This window comes from Akanthomyces muscarius, assembly GCF_028009165.1.
Source record: "Akanthomyces muscarius strain Ve6 chromosome Unknown contig_16, whole genome shotgun sequence".
Lineage (NCBI taxonomy): Eukaryota > Fungi > Ascomycota > Sordariomycetes > Hypocreales > Cordycipitaceae > Akanthomyces > Akanthomyces muscarius.
The window spans coordinates 389,182-403,737 of record NW_026611617.1 but is presented as its reverse complement, the minus strand read 5'-3'; the positions used below and the strand labels follow the sequence as shown (position 1 = coordinate 403,737).

At 55.0% G+C, this 14,556-nt stretch overlaps 5 protein-coding genes across 5 annotated transcripts; 4 read left to right on the top strand and 1 right to left on the bottom strand.

Moving 5' to 3' along the window:
- Positions 1-380: 380 nt before the first annotated feature.
- Positions 381-681, top strand: LMH87_008154 (uncharacterized protein; the record flags this gene model as incomplete). Its single annotated transcript, XM_056195106.1, has 2 exons — positions 381-530; positions 589-681. 2 exons carry the CDS (start codon positions 381-383, stop codon positions 679-681), a joined length of 243 nt encoding a protein of 80 aa, XP_056057245.1.
- Positions 682-1,398: 717 nt separating this feature from the next.
- LMH87_008153 (uncharacterized protein) lies at positions 1,399-4,002 on the top strand (the record flags this gene model as incomplete). Its single annotated transcript, XM_056195095.1, has 2 exons — positions 1,399-1,549; positions 1,736-4,002. The coding sequence occupies 2 exons, from the start codon at positions 1,399-1,401 to the stop codon at positions 4,000-4,002; spliced, it is 2,418 nt and encodes an 805-aa protein (XP_056057244.1).
- A 1,214-nt stretch (positions 4,003-5,216) lies between these two features.
- Positions 5,217-8,410, top strand: LMH87_008152 (uncharacterized protein; the record flags this gene model as incomplete). The annotated part of the gene is made up of 4 exons (XM_056195084.1): positions 5,217-5,687; positions 5,753-6,172; positions 6,406-6,501; positions 7,169-8,410. The coding sequence occupies 4 exons, from the start codon at positions 5,217-5,219 to the stop codon at positions 8,408-8,410; spliced, it is 2,229 nt and encodes a 742-aa protein (XP_056057243.1).
- A 48-nt stretch (positions 8,411-8,458) lies between these two features.
- Positions 8,459-8,807, bottom strand: LMH87_008151 (uncharacterized protein; the record flags this gene model as incomplete). The annotated part of the gene is made up of 2 exons (XM_056195071.1): positions 8,459-8,712; positions 8,777-8,807. 2 exons carry the CDS (start codon positions 8,805-8,807, stop codon positions 8,459-8,461), a joined length of 285 nt encoding a protein of 94 aa, XP_056057242.1.
- A 3,407-nt stretch (positions 8,808-12,214) lies between these two features.
- On the top strand, positions 12,215-14,226 carry LMH87_008150 (uncharacterized protein; the record flags this gene model as incomplete). The annotated part of the gene is made up of 2 exons (XM_056195060.1): positions 12,215-12,274; positions 12,343-14,226. The coding sequence occupies 2 exons, from the start codon at positions 12,215-12,217 to the stop codon at positions 14,224-14,226; spliced, it is 1,944 nt and encodes a 647-aa protein (XP_056057241.1).
- Positions 14,227-14,556: the final 330 nt, after the last annotated feature.

Sequence of the window (14,556 nt, the reverse complement as noted above, 5' to 3'; positions counted from 1 at the left end):
GGGGGGGGGCAGGCCTGGGGAGGTACAGCCCAGTGAGGAAAGCGCAGGCCGAGCTGGTGTGGGTGGGGTGCGGAGCCCATCATTCTTATTACTGGTACCCGTAACAGTGTCTTTTCCGTGCCAGAGTCCACTGTTGACAGACTACTGATGTGCTGTAAGTATTGGTAGGAGGAGGTAGGTGCTTGCTTATTACACAGCACGCACCAGGACGGGCCGGCGCCGCCCCCTCGCCCTCGCCCGCTGACTGCCCCGCTCGTAGCCAGTGAGCCACTGTACCTATTTGCATTGGCCATTTACCTGCTGCTGATGCAACACCTAGAGGTACCGGGCCATGTACCCCCCTGATGCCTTGCTGCGTGCCCGCCTGAGGCCATAAGTACATGCTCCTCCAGCGCGTTTTGCCCGAGCATGCGCCTGACGAGACACCGCTCCCCAGGTACCGCCAGCCTGACAGCCCCCTGTGGACCGCCCAGGACGCCTTAAGCAAGCCCCCCGTATTGAGGGGTAGGTACCTCCAGACGGAAGCTCCGGTACTTGTGCCACCCACCAGACTTGAACCTTGACCACTCACTGAGATGACTGACCCAGCCCAGCCAGCTCAGCCCAAACGGCCCAAGTCAACGCACCGGCGGCCTTTTGCTTCGTTCCAGCGGTCTCCCAGTGGCTTCTCCTTTCAATTAGTGGCCTTTCCAGCGGCCTTTCGGTGGTCCGGTGCTGTGTTATCCTGCCCACCCACCCCTCGTTTCCCACTGTTGCCCCCCCCTCTTCCTCCCTCCCTCTCTGTCTTTTTTTTTTCTCTGCGCGCCGCGATTCCTCGCCCCCTCCACTCGTTGCTCGCTCGCTTTTTTCCCAAGCCTCTTGGCCCCCGCCTGGTTGCTGGCGTTCCCCCCGTTTGTCTCCCCCCTCCCCCCTCAAACTTTCTACTACTTCTCCTCCGCTGCTCCCCCATCTCCTCCCTCCCACGTACATCACCAACTCAACTCACCAAACTCCCACCAAGGTCTCTCGCCCCTTTCGCGTTTGACCACCTCGACCAGGCTTTCGCCTTGATTCTTTTCCAGAGGCCCTTTGCCGCCTCACACTCCAGACCCCCGAATATACCCAAATCACATAGCACTTCCATGACCAGAATATCTTCCTCCCAAATGACCAGTTCTACGATCAAGACCACCGTTGTCACACTTTAAACCCCACGGGAGCGCGCGCGCGAGCGAGGCTAGGAGTTGATAGCCCAACCCGCATCCAGACGATATTCAACCATCGTTCTGCAGGTCCACGAACCTCTTTCCGCCCTTACAGACAGTGCTTTTTCGACAACCGCTCACACTGCTGATCCATCCTTCACCACCACCACCACCAACACCAACTCGACACCGATTCCGAGACGCATCGCCTAATATGCCTGGAGCAAGCGTTGCCGTTTTGCCGCCCCAGGCGGCATCAACGTCGTCCCGAAAGACTTCCCTCGCACCTGAACGCAAATACAAATGCCAATTCTGCAACCGAGCCTTTAGCAGAAGTGAACACAGAAGCCGCCACGAGCGATCACGTACGTCGATTCCCCAATCATCTTCCCTTACAACCTTGCCCACGCCCAATTTGCTGCTTCGATGGAGACGAGAAGAACAGTTCGAGAGAAACCGCCAAAACCCCGACTCTCCCGTCAATCCAATTCTCCGCGCCCGCCCCTGTCAAATTTTCCGTCCATGATGTGAATGCTAACACTGCCCTCCAGACACCAAAGAACGTCCCTTCAAATGCATGAAGTGTAGAAGCACCTTTGTCCGCCGCGACTTGCTTCTTCGCCATGACCGAACTGTCCACGCCAAAGACGGTGGTGTCCCTTTGCACAGCGACGGAAAGCGACGTGCTGGTCCCAAGACCCGTGGTATTGATGGCACACCCAAGGCATCTCTCGCAGCCCTCGATGCCTCCACCTTGGAGCAAATGGATGGTGGCCCGGATAGCATCTTTGATGTCGAGGCCGCCGCCATGCTTGTCGCCGACTTGCATCACAAGGCCACTGCTGCCATGCGCAGCGATGACTCGCCCTACGACGACAGCCAATCCATGTCCTACTCGCCTCGCACCTCGGCTGCTATGGAGCCAGCAGTCACGTACCCGTCTGGCGCCATTGCCTTGCCCCAGGTTCAGTGGGAAAACTTCATGTCGCAGCCTGGCGCGGACCCCAAGACCCATCCCATCACGCCTAGTGTTGCCGGCTCCTTCGATTCGCAGCGCTCTTTTGCTAGTGGCGCCACTCTGCAGCCGCATCCCAACCAGTTGCCCCCCATCGGAAGTCAAAATTCTCACGGCTTCGTCCCAGCCATTCAGTCCATGCTGAGATCCGCCTCCCATTCCGATGCCGGCACCCCGATGAGTCCTGCCTTTGACTCGGCCCAGGCTGGCTTCAGAGCTCCTCAGTTCTCCGGCGATGACGAGCGTAACGCTATTCTCGACATCATTCACAGTCATGATCGCGAAAACGCCATCCCCGAAGGCTTCCGCCTACCTGGCCTCGGCTCACTGAACCGCTACCTGTCGACGTACTTTGGCCTGTTTCATCACCACCTGCCCTTCTTGCATCCGGCATCTTTCAACCCCGCACAGATCTCGCCTCCTCTACTCCTTGCTGTTCTGAGTATCGGAGCTCTGTACGCCTTTGACCAAGACCAGGCCTACATGCTGCACATCGGCTCCAAGGTGCTCGTCAACCAGTTCCTGCAAAATAAGGAAAATTTCAGCTCTCGCAAGTGCCCGCTTTGGACCATGCAAAGCTCGCTGCTGAACATGATCTTCGCTAGCTGGAGCGGTGACCCCAAGGGACTCGAATGGGCGTGCTCGATCAAGAGTCTGCTCGCCAACATGGTCGCCGGCAATCGCTATGAGCTCAAGCTACGTCAAGAGGCCCGCGGCAATGCCAAGCCTACGCGCGCCGAATGGGTTGAGGATGAAGGCTGCCGTCGCACGTACTACGCAGTCTACATCTTCTTTGGTCTGCTGACGTTGACGTACAATCACACTCCTGCCATCAGCTTCAACGAGTTTGAGGACCTTCAGCTTCCGTCCACCGAAGCCCTCTGGAACGCCCAAGTCAACGATGAGAGCGCCTCGCAAGATCATCTCAAGGGTCCTCCTGCCATCACGTTCCTCGAGGCCCACGACAACCTTTTCCAAGGCGAGACTCTGCAATACAGCGCATTTGCCACTCGTGTCATGATCAACGCTCTGTTTCTGGAGGTCTGGTACCACAAACGAAGCCCCGAAGCACTGCAGGACGTTGTCACTGAGTACAAGCTGCGCCTGGCTCTTGAAACTTGGGACAAGTCTCTGGAGCGCTGTGAGCCTGAGACGGTCAACGTTCCTCTCAGCGCTCCCCACAAGGGACACCCGCTGATTTTCAACGCCAAGGCCATGTACAGAAACGCTCGTGCTCGCCTTGAGGTCGACCTGAAGGGTGTTCAAGAAGCTCTCCGCTATCACGATCCTTATGAAGTTGGTGCTGCCATGTCTCGTGCTCGCGATCGCGTGAAGCGATCGAGTGAGCTGATCAAGGTTATCGAGGAATGCTATAGCTGCATCGAAACGGCCGTTTTACAGGGCGTTCGATGGGTTGCCCGCACCTCACCTACCAATTGGAGCGTAGAGCATCCGTTGTGTGGGCTTGACCTTATGATCATTCTCTCGCTTTGGCTCTATCGTCTGGAACATGACGAAGAGCCAGCGACGCAGGAAGAACTGGCCATGTACAACAAAGTAAGACAGCTCTTCGTCAAGGACCTGGATGAGAGTTACATGTCCCAACTCAGCTCAATTGTCGCTCGGCTTTGGGGCTCCATGCTCGACGAAGTCGTGGTCTGGGGAATCACCCGTCTCATGGGCGAATCCTTCAAGCTTCACTCCCAAGCGCTCGTCGGCTACGTCGACGATCGCGAAGCTTCCTCAAGCGTTTCCACTCCTTCGATGATCTCGCAAGGAGCGGATGAGGATAGCGTGTACTAAAACTGCGACGACTGAACGAATTTTTCCTACTGTTTCATTGAGGGTTTTAACCCGTTTCCTTTGCATATACCTCTCAGCTTCTTCAGTACTTTTCCTATCCGCCTTTGTCATTAGGCTAATCATTCTGGTTTCGGCGTCTACTTTGGAATTTTTGACTGGGAATGGAGTCGGTCCGCTTGCGTCTTGTCGATTTTTTTTCTTCTTTTTTTCACTTTGATCTGCTTTCTGTTGGAAATTCCATTGGTCTCATCTCCATTTCTATTGTCTACGACGCCTGAGGCAGAGCAGGCAATATGTCGTTTGCTTAAATTGGCCAGTTTCTTTTTGTCAACTTATGGTTTCTTGGGCATAATATCGTGGGACCACAGGTACACTGGGTTACGAACGGGGAAGGGTTTGAAATGATATACCGGAGCACGCAGAGGAAAATGGCATCCTGACTACTAATTTCTGCAAAGGCAGCAGACTGATTGGCTGGTCCATGATGGGAATGCCGAGCAATTTCCTCTCCTGTTCTACTACCTGTTGTCTTTTTTTTGTGTTTCTCTCTTTTGGTTTTGCCAGAGCCTGTTGTGCCAAATCGCGGCGATTTGCCTTTTTTCATTTCCTTGACTCCATTTTCGATGCATTTGCTGCTCTTGCTTTTCATTGTCATACTACTCTCCTTGTGCAAGTTTGTTAGCACGTTGTCATTGTCATTTCTTTTTTCAAACTTCTTATTATCGTCTTTCCTTAACTCTAGTTGTGTCAACGGGCTTGAACAACGCGAGAGCCTTGGAAGCTACCTCGATGTTGAGTCCTGCCTCTTCCGGCGCGATTCCTCTTCGGATCGACTAGCCCGTTGCTCGTGTATAGATATATTTAGTACTACATTGAATCAATAATACCTTCTCTGTCAAAATAGCTCTTGTTTCAATTGTGATGTGGTCGGCGCAGATTGCAAGTCGCAGTGGCGTCTTGCATATTGCGGAGGTGATGAAAGCTCTGTGCAACGTGGCACACAAAGGCAGGTGCGAACCTGCTTTGTTTCCGCGCACTCGAAAGGATTTGCACCGACTGACGGGATTGCGGACAATTTCAAACTCTCCAACTCCATGTTCGCCTCTCATCCTACAAGACAGACCTCTACCAGATACGAGACAACTTCTGACACTGTTTGCTGCGCATTGTCGACAACGACCACGTTGACGCATCGCTGCGCGCAAGGAATAGCTATGCGGCCGCATCCTGGACGCATCGGGCTGCAAGGCTCGGTCATAGCATTCGTCATCTTCTGGGTCTGCAGAGTATCGGCAGCAGCATGTGCTTGCGGCTACCAAGTTGGCAGCGCAAACGGCGACAATTGGCTCTTCACCGAGGCCATCGAAACGGATTTCACCAAGCTGAAATCCATCACCGCAGCTAAAGACTGGCGGCGACAAGAGTTTAACGTCTCTGCAGAAGCAGGACGCGGAAGATACTCCAAGCTTTTCACGCCGAAAAACGTTATTGTTGGATCAGGCGCAGCAAACAAAGGCGCTTCTGGAAAGCAGGCTGGTGTGGAGCTGTCGGTTGGTGCCACCATTGTCAACGATGCCGTGTCCGTCGCCGAGATGGATAGTGCTCGTCGGGATCTGCTCTGGGGCTCGTTTAGAGCAGGCATGAAGCTGACACCTGTAAAAGGCACATGCGCAGCCTTCTTCTGGGTAAGAAACCTCCTCATGCGACAGCAGTGGCTGCAGTGTAGCTAAAGCGAACATCTGATGGCTAGTATTTCAACGACACCCAAGAGATCGACATGGAATTTTTGTCCACGGAATATCACTCGGAGAACAGCACGTTTCCGGTAAATCTCGTGATACAATCCAAAGATTCGGCTGCGAGGGGCTATGATGCCAGCGGTACTTCGACATACAAGACGGTAAATCTCGATTTTGACCCGACTGCAGCGTTCCACGAATATCGATTCGATTACTTGCCAGGTAAAGTATCCTTTTACGCAGACAGCAAGTTGTTGGCACAGATGGATGGAGTCAGCATCCCGGACAGCGCAGGGCATCTCATCCTCCAACACTGGAGCAACGGCAACGCAAAGTGGTCGGGTGGACCACCGCAGGAGGATGCCACGATTATTGTCAGCTACGTCAAGGCATACTTCAACTCGTCAGACATCAGACGAGAGCATGATTGGGTAACGGGCTGCGCGTCGAAGCGGGTTGACGCGTGTTCAGTGCTCAACGGGACAGCCGATGATGCGACCGATGGCGGCCAGTTCTTCAACCCAAATCACACGCCGGGGGACGGTGACAAAAGTTTGGCGGCTGCCATCATACCCAGGCTAGGGTCTTTGATCTTTCTGTTGACTGGCTTAGTGTTTATAAGGGCTGATTAGGAGCACGCGATGTGGGAATACTGAATGTCTAGCATGCGCGCGACTTTTGGGATGAGATGGTGCCTGCTACGGGCTACCTGTCACTTGTGCGGGACAAGCAGGACAACACGAGGGAAACTAGCTTTCGGGTGTGTATTTATTCAAGGCAACGATGTGCTTCAATGGGTGACGATAATATACTGAGTTTTGACGATGTAACGGTGTGCGTCAAGTGACACTCGACGAGTTGACTGCGACGTCGTGATCATCTGACGCGACGTGACTGCGTGGACGCTGTACGATCGGCGGCAGCCCACTTTCAGGCACGGCGTCATTTCTCTGCAGCAGCAGTGATGCTTGGAGCAAAGTTTACACGAACATCTGCACAAGGTTTGCTAAAGCCGGGCCAGCCAGGCCAAGATGACAGCTACAAACAATGGCGGAGCATGTGGATATCAGGCACGGGAGCGATCGACGACGAGCGCGGGTTCTCGAGTATCGCGCACACGCGGGAGAAGGACCATTCAGGTGTTCAGTCCACGCCAAGGATCCTGCGTGTGGGCATCAGCGAGCGGCGACGATGGACCCCTTTGCTCTGCTTGAATGCTTATTTAAAGGGCATGGATGCGGCCCGATGCCGTGATCTGAGATTTTCTCTACCAACATCATCCCATCATACACTGCTTTCCCCCACATCGGTTCCCCGCCAAGAGATTCACCATTGGGTGTAAAAGCTAGCTCTCTCTCTCATCTCGAGTGCGATAAAACAACTGATCAGTCACTTTTTTTTTTATCGCGCATTCTACACATTTGCAGAATCTTCTCCCGCTCCCGCAGCTTCCGTCGTCTGAATCCCGAGAAGAAAACGCCGCCAAAGGCAAGCAACATCGGAACCAGCAAACGATATATAGCAAATCGCACCCCGTCATCATGTCTGGAACCTTGCAGATTGTGCTGCGCAACAGCACCAACGCGGGCGCTCTGTACGCGCACATCACCGGCACCTCGGACGACGGGCTCTTTGTGCTGTCGGCCGACGGCCAGACGGCGTACCACCCGGCCAGTCCCACGCAGACGCTCGCGCCGCTCGGCGCCGACTGCGCCATCAGCGTGGGCAGCCCGGGCACCTCGCGCACCGTCACCATCCCGTACGTCTCGGGCGGCCGCGTCTGGTTCTCCAAGGACAAGCCGCTGACCTTCTTCGTCAACCCGGGCCCCGCGCTCGTCGAGCCGTCGGCGCTCAACGCCGCCGACGCAAACTACGACCTCGACTGGGGCTTCGCCGAGTTCACCTTTAACCGCAGCCAGCTCTACGTCAACGTGTCCTACGTCGACTTTGTCAGCCTGCCCGTGAGCCTGCGCCTCGAAAACGCCGGCGGCAGCGTCACCAGCGTCGCCGGCCTGCCCGCCGACGGCCTGGAAAAGGTCTGCGCGGGGCTCGCCGAGCAGGGCGCCAAGGACGGCGCCGGCTGGGACAAGCTCGTCGTCAAGTCGTCGGCGGGCCAGCTGCTGCGCGCGCTGAGCCCCAACTCGGGCGCCGTCATGATCCCGGGCTTCCTGCAGGGCTACTACGACGACTACGTCAACGCCGTGTGGCAAAAGTACACGAGCGAGGACCTCACCGTCAACACGCAGTTCACGTGGGGCGACGTCAAGGGCCGCGTCAACGCCGCCGGGCAGCTCGACTTTGGCGCCGGCGGCACGTTTGGCAAGCCCTCGGCCGGCGACATCTTCTCGTGCAACTCGGGCCCCTTTGCGCACGGTGAAGGCGCGACGGACGAGTCGCTCAACATTGGCGCGCGCCTCGCCGCCGCGCTCAACCGCTCCACGCTGCTCATCAACAACAACCAGCCCGAGGGCGAGGACGTGGCCAAGTACTACCAGAACGCCGTGACGAACCACTACGCGCGCGTCTGCCACGCGACGGCGGTCGAGGGCCGCGGGTACGCCTTCCCCTACGATGATGTCGGCGCGAGCAAGGGCGTGGATCAGTCTGGCTTCCTGAATGATCCGAATCCCAAGACGTTGACGATTGGTGTCGGTGCGCCGCTTGAGTAAGGGCGGCGAAGCGAGCTCTCACATGTGCCTTGGGGCGGCAGAGAAGTACTAAACATCTTCCTCCTTTGAGCAGTGGGTGAGACCTGGGCTTGGTGGAGAGGAGGGCGTCAGCCGCAGGGCGCGGGCGTCACAGGATGCAGCTCTCTGCTCTTCTTGGTCTGACCTGCAGCTGCCCTCTTGCTTCTGATGGCCACTTTCCTTGTCCAATTCTTTTTGCTTTCCATGTCTTTGCCAGGTGGTTTTGGAAGGTCGGCCGCTTCCTGCAAACCTGACCGACCAAACCAACTGCACCTGTCGTTTTCCTACTCCAAGTTATTTGTTTCCGTTCCCTTTTCACGAGTATATAGAAGTAGATATATAACCAACCTGTACATATTGTATATATTTCAGTCTGCATCTTTCCTTCTTTGTTGGGCTTCAATATCCCGTCATGGTGGCTGAAGGTTCTCGTTGCTTTCTACGGTTGGGGCATTACTGTTGCGACGTGGACTCTGTAAGGTGTGCACATCATTATAGATATTCAACGTCAGCCTTACAAAAAGCGAAACAAATACCCGGACCATGTGCCTGAAAACGTATTCAGGCCACAAGCTCAGAACCTGCAGAGCGTTCATTCGGGCCGTTACATTTGCGGTTCCGTACTGGGCCGCCCCAGCTCCGCCACCTACGAAAGATCGAGGCCTGGTCCGGAAGAGCATGAAAACATTGCAAAAAAAAAAACAAAAAAAAAAAAAAGGGCCGGGCAGCGTTCAGCTGAGGCCGTCCTGCATCGATGGCTAGTACAGACCAAGGCATTTCGGGCATCGGAGCTGAATCAGCCCCAGAGACGCGTGTGCAACCCGTAGCAGCCAGAATCGGTGGAATATCGGTCCGTTTCACCCAGTACCTAGGAAATCGACTCGGTTGGCACCTGGGCTGTGATCACGCCCTCGCGAAGCGGTGCGCCTCATGACAATGGTTGGTACACCGAGAAGAAGAGTGGTAAGCAATTTCAGGGGTGAATGGGACGAGAACTGGAACGCGCTACACCATGACTGGGAAACGGCATGCGACTACAGCCACAGACCCAACATTGCCTGTCTCGCAGCGTTATGCCCTAGGGTGTGCCAGGGGTCGTGTGCCGAGAGTTGCGGCATTGGCGAGAGCACTGATCGCCCCATTATAGAAAGATGAAAGCATAAAGAATGGGCAGTTGAGCGGTACTAACGCATGATGGATGGGAGATTGACGCCCCCGTTCGCAAAGGTACAATTGAATCCGGATATCGCTCTGGCTGTCGGCTGTGGCATATCGCTCCCTGAGTCGTAAAACGGGTCTCGCTGGATACATTGGCCCGCGGCAAGAAATTAGAGGAGCGCATCTGCTAGGCAATACGGGGCTCTCCGTTCGCTCCTCTTCTCATGTGGATTTTGTTCCTTTTCTTCTTCCGGCAAAGAAGACCGCTTGCCCGTCAACGACTTTTGAACTGTTCATTTTCTCTTGTAAAAAGTTGTTCAACAAGTCAGAGGCAAACTACTTGGTCGGCAACAGACATGACCGTCGGCAATGCGAAACCGCGCAGCCAGGTAGTTGCTAGGTAGTTGGTTAGTAGGTGAGGCTAGCAGGGGCAAAGACCACATTCGCATGCTGGTAATAGACGAACGGTCCAATGACGGCCTATATCGAGGACAAGGCCAGATCCTAGCGCCAGTAAGCAGAATAAAGTGTCGTACAGGGTTGGGGAAAGGAAGCAACACCGACGCTTCTAAATTCCAACTTGCGTGCGCTGGAGAGCCGGGCTGACATGGGCCGTTCAGCCACATCGTCACCATGCTCGACTTTTGCTGCCGTTGACGAGTCTCAACACCACTGGGAAGCTTTTGAGGATGTAATTCAGGCCGACACGAGCACGGCATCAGCCCAGCGTATAGATGAAGAGCCAAGACCTTTTATGCGTATGATAATTTCCAGCCTAAGCAACGTGTGTGTGGAGGCGAGGCATAATCGTAACTTGGAGGAGATAAAGTTCAGCCCTGTCAGTGCTCTCGCTGTGGGACAAAATTAGATCGGACACATGGCTGAGCGCCGCTTTACGGTCAGATGGCAAGCGTCTGGTTCTCCGTGCGTCTGCATCGTCCAGTGGGTTAACCTTTTCTCTTGCATGCGGCACGGTAGGCATGACCGGAGTGCCAGACAGGCCCGAGGGTTGGAGGGCTTGGGCATCGGCCTGCCGCGGGGTTGATCATCCCGTATCCAGAGGGCGGCGGCATTGCTGCTTTGATCGTCATGGACGTCGTGTTGGATTGGAATGACGGGCAGCTTCCGTGCAACTGACTACCGTTAGTCCACAATTAGCTTTGGCTTGACCACAGACCATGCTGAGGTTCGGCTGGCTGGCAGACACAGCAGTGCGTAGTCAGGCGAGGATGCAGCTGCCATCTTTCGCCCTCGAGTCGAGTGCTTGGGTTATTTGATGTGAAGACGATCGAGATGCTGGGTAGTTGGCTGTGGTAGCCCAGTGGCCAGCACCGGAGGCCGGTCGCAGGGGCAGGTATGCAGGCGGTGCCCCCACCAATACACCGAGCTGAAGTTGGGAGAAATGGTTGTATTGAACGACGAGAGCATGACAAGGCTGATGGAATCCTGTGATGATGCATGTTGTCAGTGGAGTATGAGGAGACTACTGTGTCATTTCTTTGCAGCACTAATACCAGTAGAAGCATCGTCGAATTAGCAGCAAAAAGTATCAAGGTTGACAATTGCAAACGCGTGCCAACGTCGAAGCAAGGGTAGGTAATGAGGTACCGATGCAATATCTGTAGCCCACTGTGTCGGTCGCCTGTCCCTGCTGGTTAGTGGGCTGCACCGGTGCCAGCGCTTCCACTAACTAGCAGTACCTAGCAGCAAGGGACGTGGCCGACAATCTGCGACACGACAAGCAAGGCCCAAGGCAAGGCCAGGGCGCTACCGGAAATCGTCTTCAGTGGCCTCCAGGCTCCAGGCTCCAGGCTCCTCCAGTGGGCCGAGGCAGCTGCACGGCTCAGGCACAGCGGGGGTTTACAGGGCACATCATGCGCTGTAGTGGAGGAGGACGCTGCTAAAACCGCCCTAAATTAGCGCGACAATGCAAAATCGCCTGGCTGAGCCTGCGAGTTCCCCCGCCTTTGCCCCAAGCAGTAAGGCGTCTTGGTGCGCGCTGCCCAATGCTTCAGTGGATTCATCACCCTAATCAACTCGCGTGCTGTAGGTACCAGCACGTACCAGTAGGTACAAATCCCACCAGCCGCCATCCTCTTGTTCGTACCGTACTTGTCCCGCTTCATCTTCGCCGTCCTGCCGCTGTCGTCCTCGTCTTGCATTTGGCCGGCTTTCAAGCTGCAAACTACTCTTGATGTCCTTGTGTCCTGACATTGTCTGTGCAAATTCGTCCCGTCTCGACACTGGGCCTGCCCCATTCGCTCAGCTCAACACCGATTTCGGGTGTATACGAACACTCCACGCCCCTCCCTCCCTGGGACAATTAACCCACCGCAACTCCTTTCCACCTTGTTTTCGCATTTTGAAGGTTTGTACGCACTGAATCGCATCCAGGGCAATCCGACTTGACAATTTTGGTACCCTGCCGGATCTCTTGAGTCTTGTCCTGCACCCCATGACCTGCGGCCAGTACTTGTCGCATGCCTTGCTGAGAGTAGCCGCTGCCGACGTGCGCTTAAAAGTACCATCGGCGTCCGGCGAACAGCATTCCTCCCTCTAACCCGTACTCTATACCCTCGTTAGTCGAGAGCACAAGACTATCTCGTCGCGTCCTCGGCAAATCAGGCAATGGTGTATTGTGGTAAGCCCTCCAAGGGCTGCTCCAACTGCCGCAAACGCAAAGTCAAGGTATGTAGATCTACGTACAACGCATGCCAGATTTCTGTGCAGCTCCGTTTCTAACCGCGCGTGCTCAGTGTGACCAAGCAGAACCCCATTGCGGCCAGTGCCAAAAAAGACAGCTACAATGTCCTGGCTATCGTAACCTCGTCGATCTCATGTTCCGCGACGAGAGCGAGCATGTCATTGAAAAGGCCACCACGTACCGAAAAAGGTCCGAAGTCCGGAAGCACTCTCCCAGTCCTGCATCGCCGTGCAGTTCAGACGAGTCCGCATCGCCCGCTTTAGCATCAACACCATTGAATTGGAAAGAAACACAGACTGCATCCCGGTTTCCCCCCAGCAAAGCGCGGCGGCGGAAAACTTGCGCTACATCGGAGCAAGGCTGGCTCTGCGAGAAACAGCAACAATTGGCACTAGCAAAGGACCCTCCAAAGAATATCAATCCGGATCTCTTCTTGCCGTGCCATTCTGTGGACTCGTACCACGAACGCGGCATGGCTTTCTTCTTCTCCCGCCATGTAGCCAGAAACGACATTGGGTATCAGAGCTATGACTTTATCTACGACGTTTGGAAACCTCCCAGCAATCCCAGCCCGAAGAACCAGGATAGCATCGCCGCCGGCGTCGTTGCTATTGGCCTGGCGGGCCTGTCCAAAGTAACTCGCTCTACAGAAATGATGGACATGGCCCGGCGAAGTTATGGCGCCGCGCTGAGCCTGACTACCGCAGCTTTGAGCGACCCAGCCGAAGCCGTCAGAGATACCACCATGCTTTCTGTTCTTCTTCTGAGCACTTTCGAAGTCGTTTCCGGCAGCACGCCGCAGACCATGGAAGCATGGCAAAAACACGTCGACGGTGCCGCGGCTCTTGCCACACTCAGAGGCATCGACCAATTCAAGACCTCCGCCGGCTGCAAAATGTTCCAAATGCTGTGCTACAGCGTTCTCCTCAGCTGCATGCGCTCTGATATCCCGGCGCCTCCTGTCATTGAGGAGCTGCGCAACAAGTCTCTGGAGATGGGCAAGCTCGACAAGACCAACAGAAACCTCATCGACCACATGTTTAGGACGACGACTGTGCGACACCAGATCAAGACTGGCGTGATTACCGGCAGAAACGAAGTAATCTCGACACTGGCCAAGTGTGACGCGGAATGGGCTCTCCTGGCTTCGGGCTTGCCAGACATTTGGAGATATCGCAACATCAGACTCCCAGCTGCGAACCCGACGGCCATGCATCGCAACTGCCACGTATATCCCGGTCTGATAGCTGCCATTACATGGAACGGTATTCGGTCTACACGTATGTTGCTTCAAGAAGCCATCATTGAGCAGCTGTGCCACAGTGTCAATGATGAGTCCTGCTTGTCAGCCGCGGATCAGGAGCTTCTTATCAGTACCATCAAGACGCACAACATTCTGAGCGACGCCATCATTGCTAGTGTGCCGCAGTTCTTTGGCACTGTCCGATGGGAAGATTACGTCACGAGCACGGGTCTAGACATGACTCCTGCCAGCAAGGGTACGGACCCTGCCAGCCCCAGCCAGCCGCCTCCTTCTAGCTCTCAGGACTCAGAGCCCATTGTCACGCCACACGAAGAAGTCGTGGGCCGAAACGGACAGTCCGTCGTCGCCGTGCTGCCTTCCCTATTTGAGCACAAAGACAAACCGCTAGGCGAGCTGTGGTACGATGTGGAGCGCATCATGACCCTGGCGGCCTCCTGTACGTCGATTGTCTGGCCGCTGTACAACATTGGCATCTCGCCCAACTGCAGCCCTGAGAAGCGCTCGTATGTACTCAACAGGCTCATGGCCATCTACGAGGAGACGGGGCTGGAGAATGCGCTCGAGGTGGCGGAGACGGTGCGGCAAAAAATGACAGAGTATCGCGCGCCAAGGTGCGCGACTGCGGCGAATGCCATTTTGACCGACTCGGCGCCGGCTTCATTGGATGTTTGATCTACCAGTGGATGCGCCGTGTTCCTAATATTACACTTTTTATCGTTTGTTTTTCTTGTGTTTGGGTGTTTTGGTTATTTGGGCGCTTTCAACTGGTTGGCTCTAGCGATTGCTGTTTTACACACACCATGCACGCATGAATGCACGGTGTTTTTGGTCGGGCACAAACACACTTGCGACTATATAAAATACCATTTATCCAATTCTAATTATTTTCTTCAATCATTGACTTAAAACTCGATTTCTTTTGTAAAATACTCGTTTCCGTGATTCTATATGCTCTCTTTTTGGTGCAGCCTTGAACGCCTTGTCGTCCTCGTCTCATCCGAG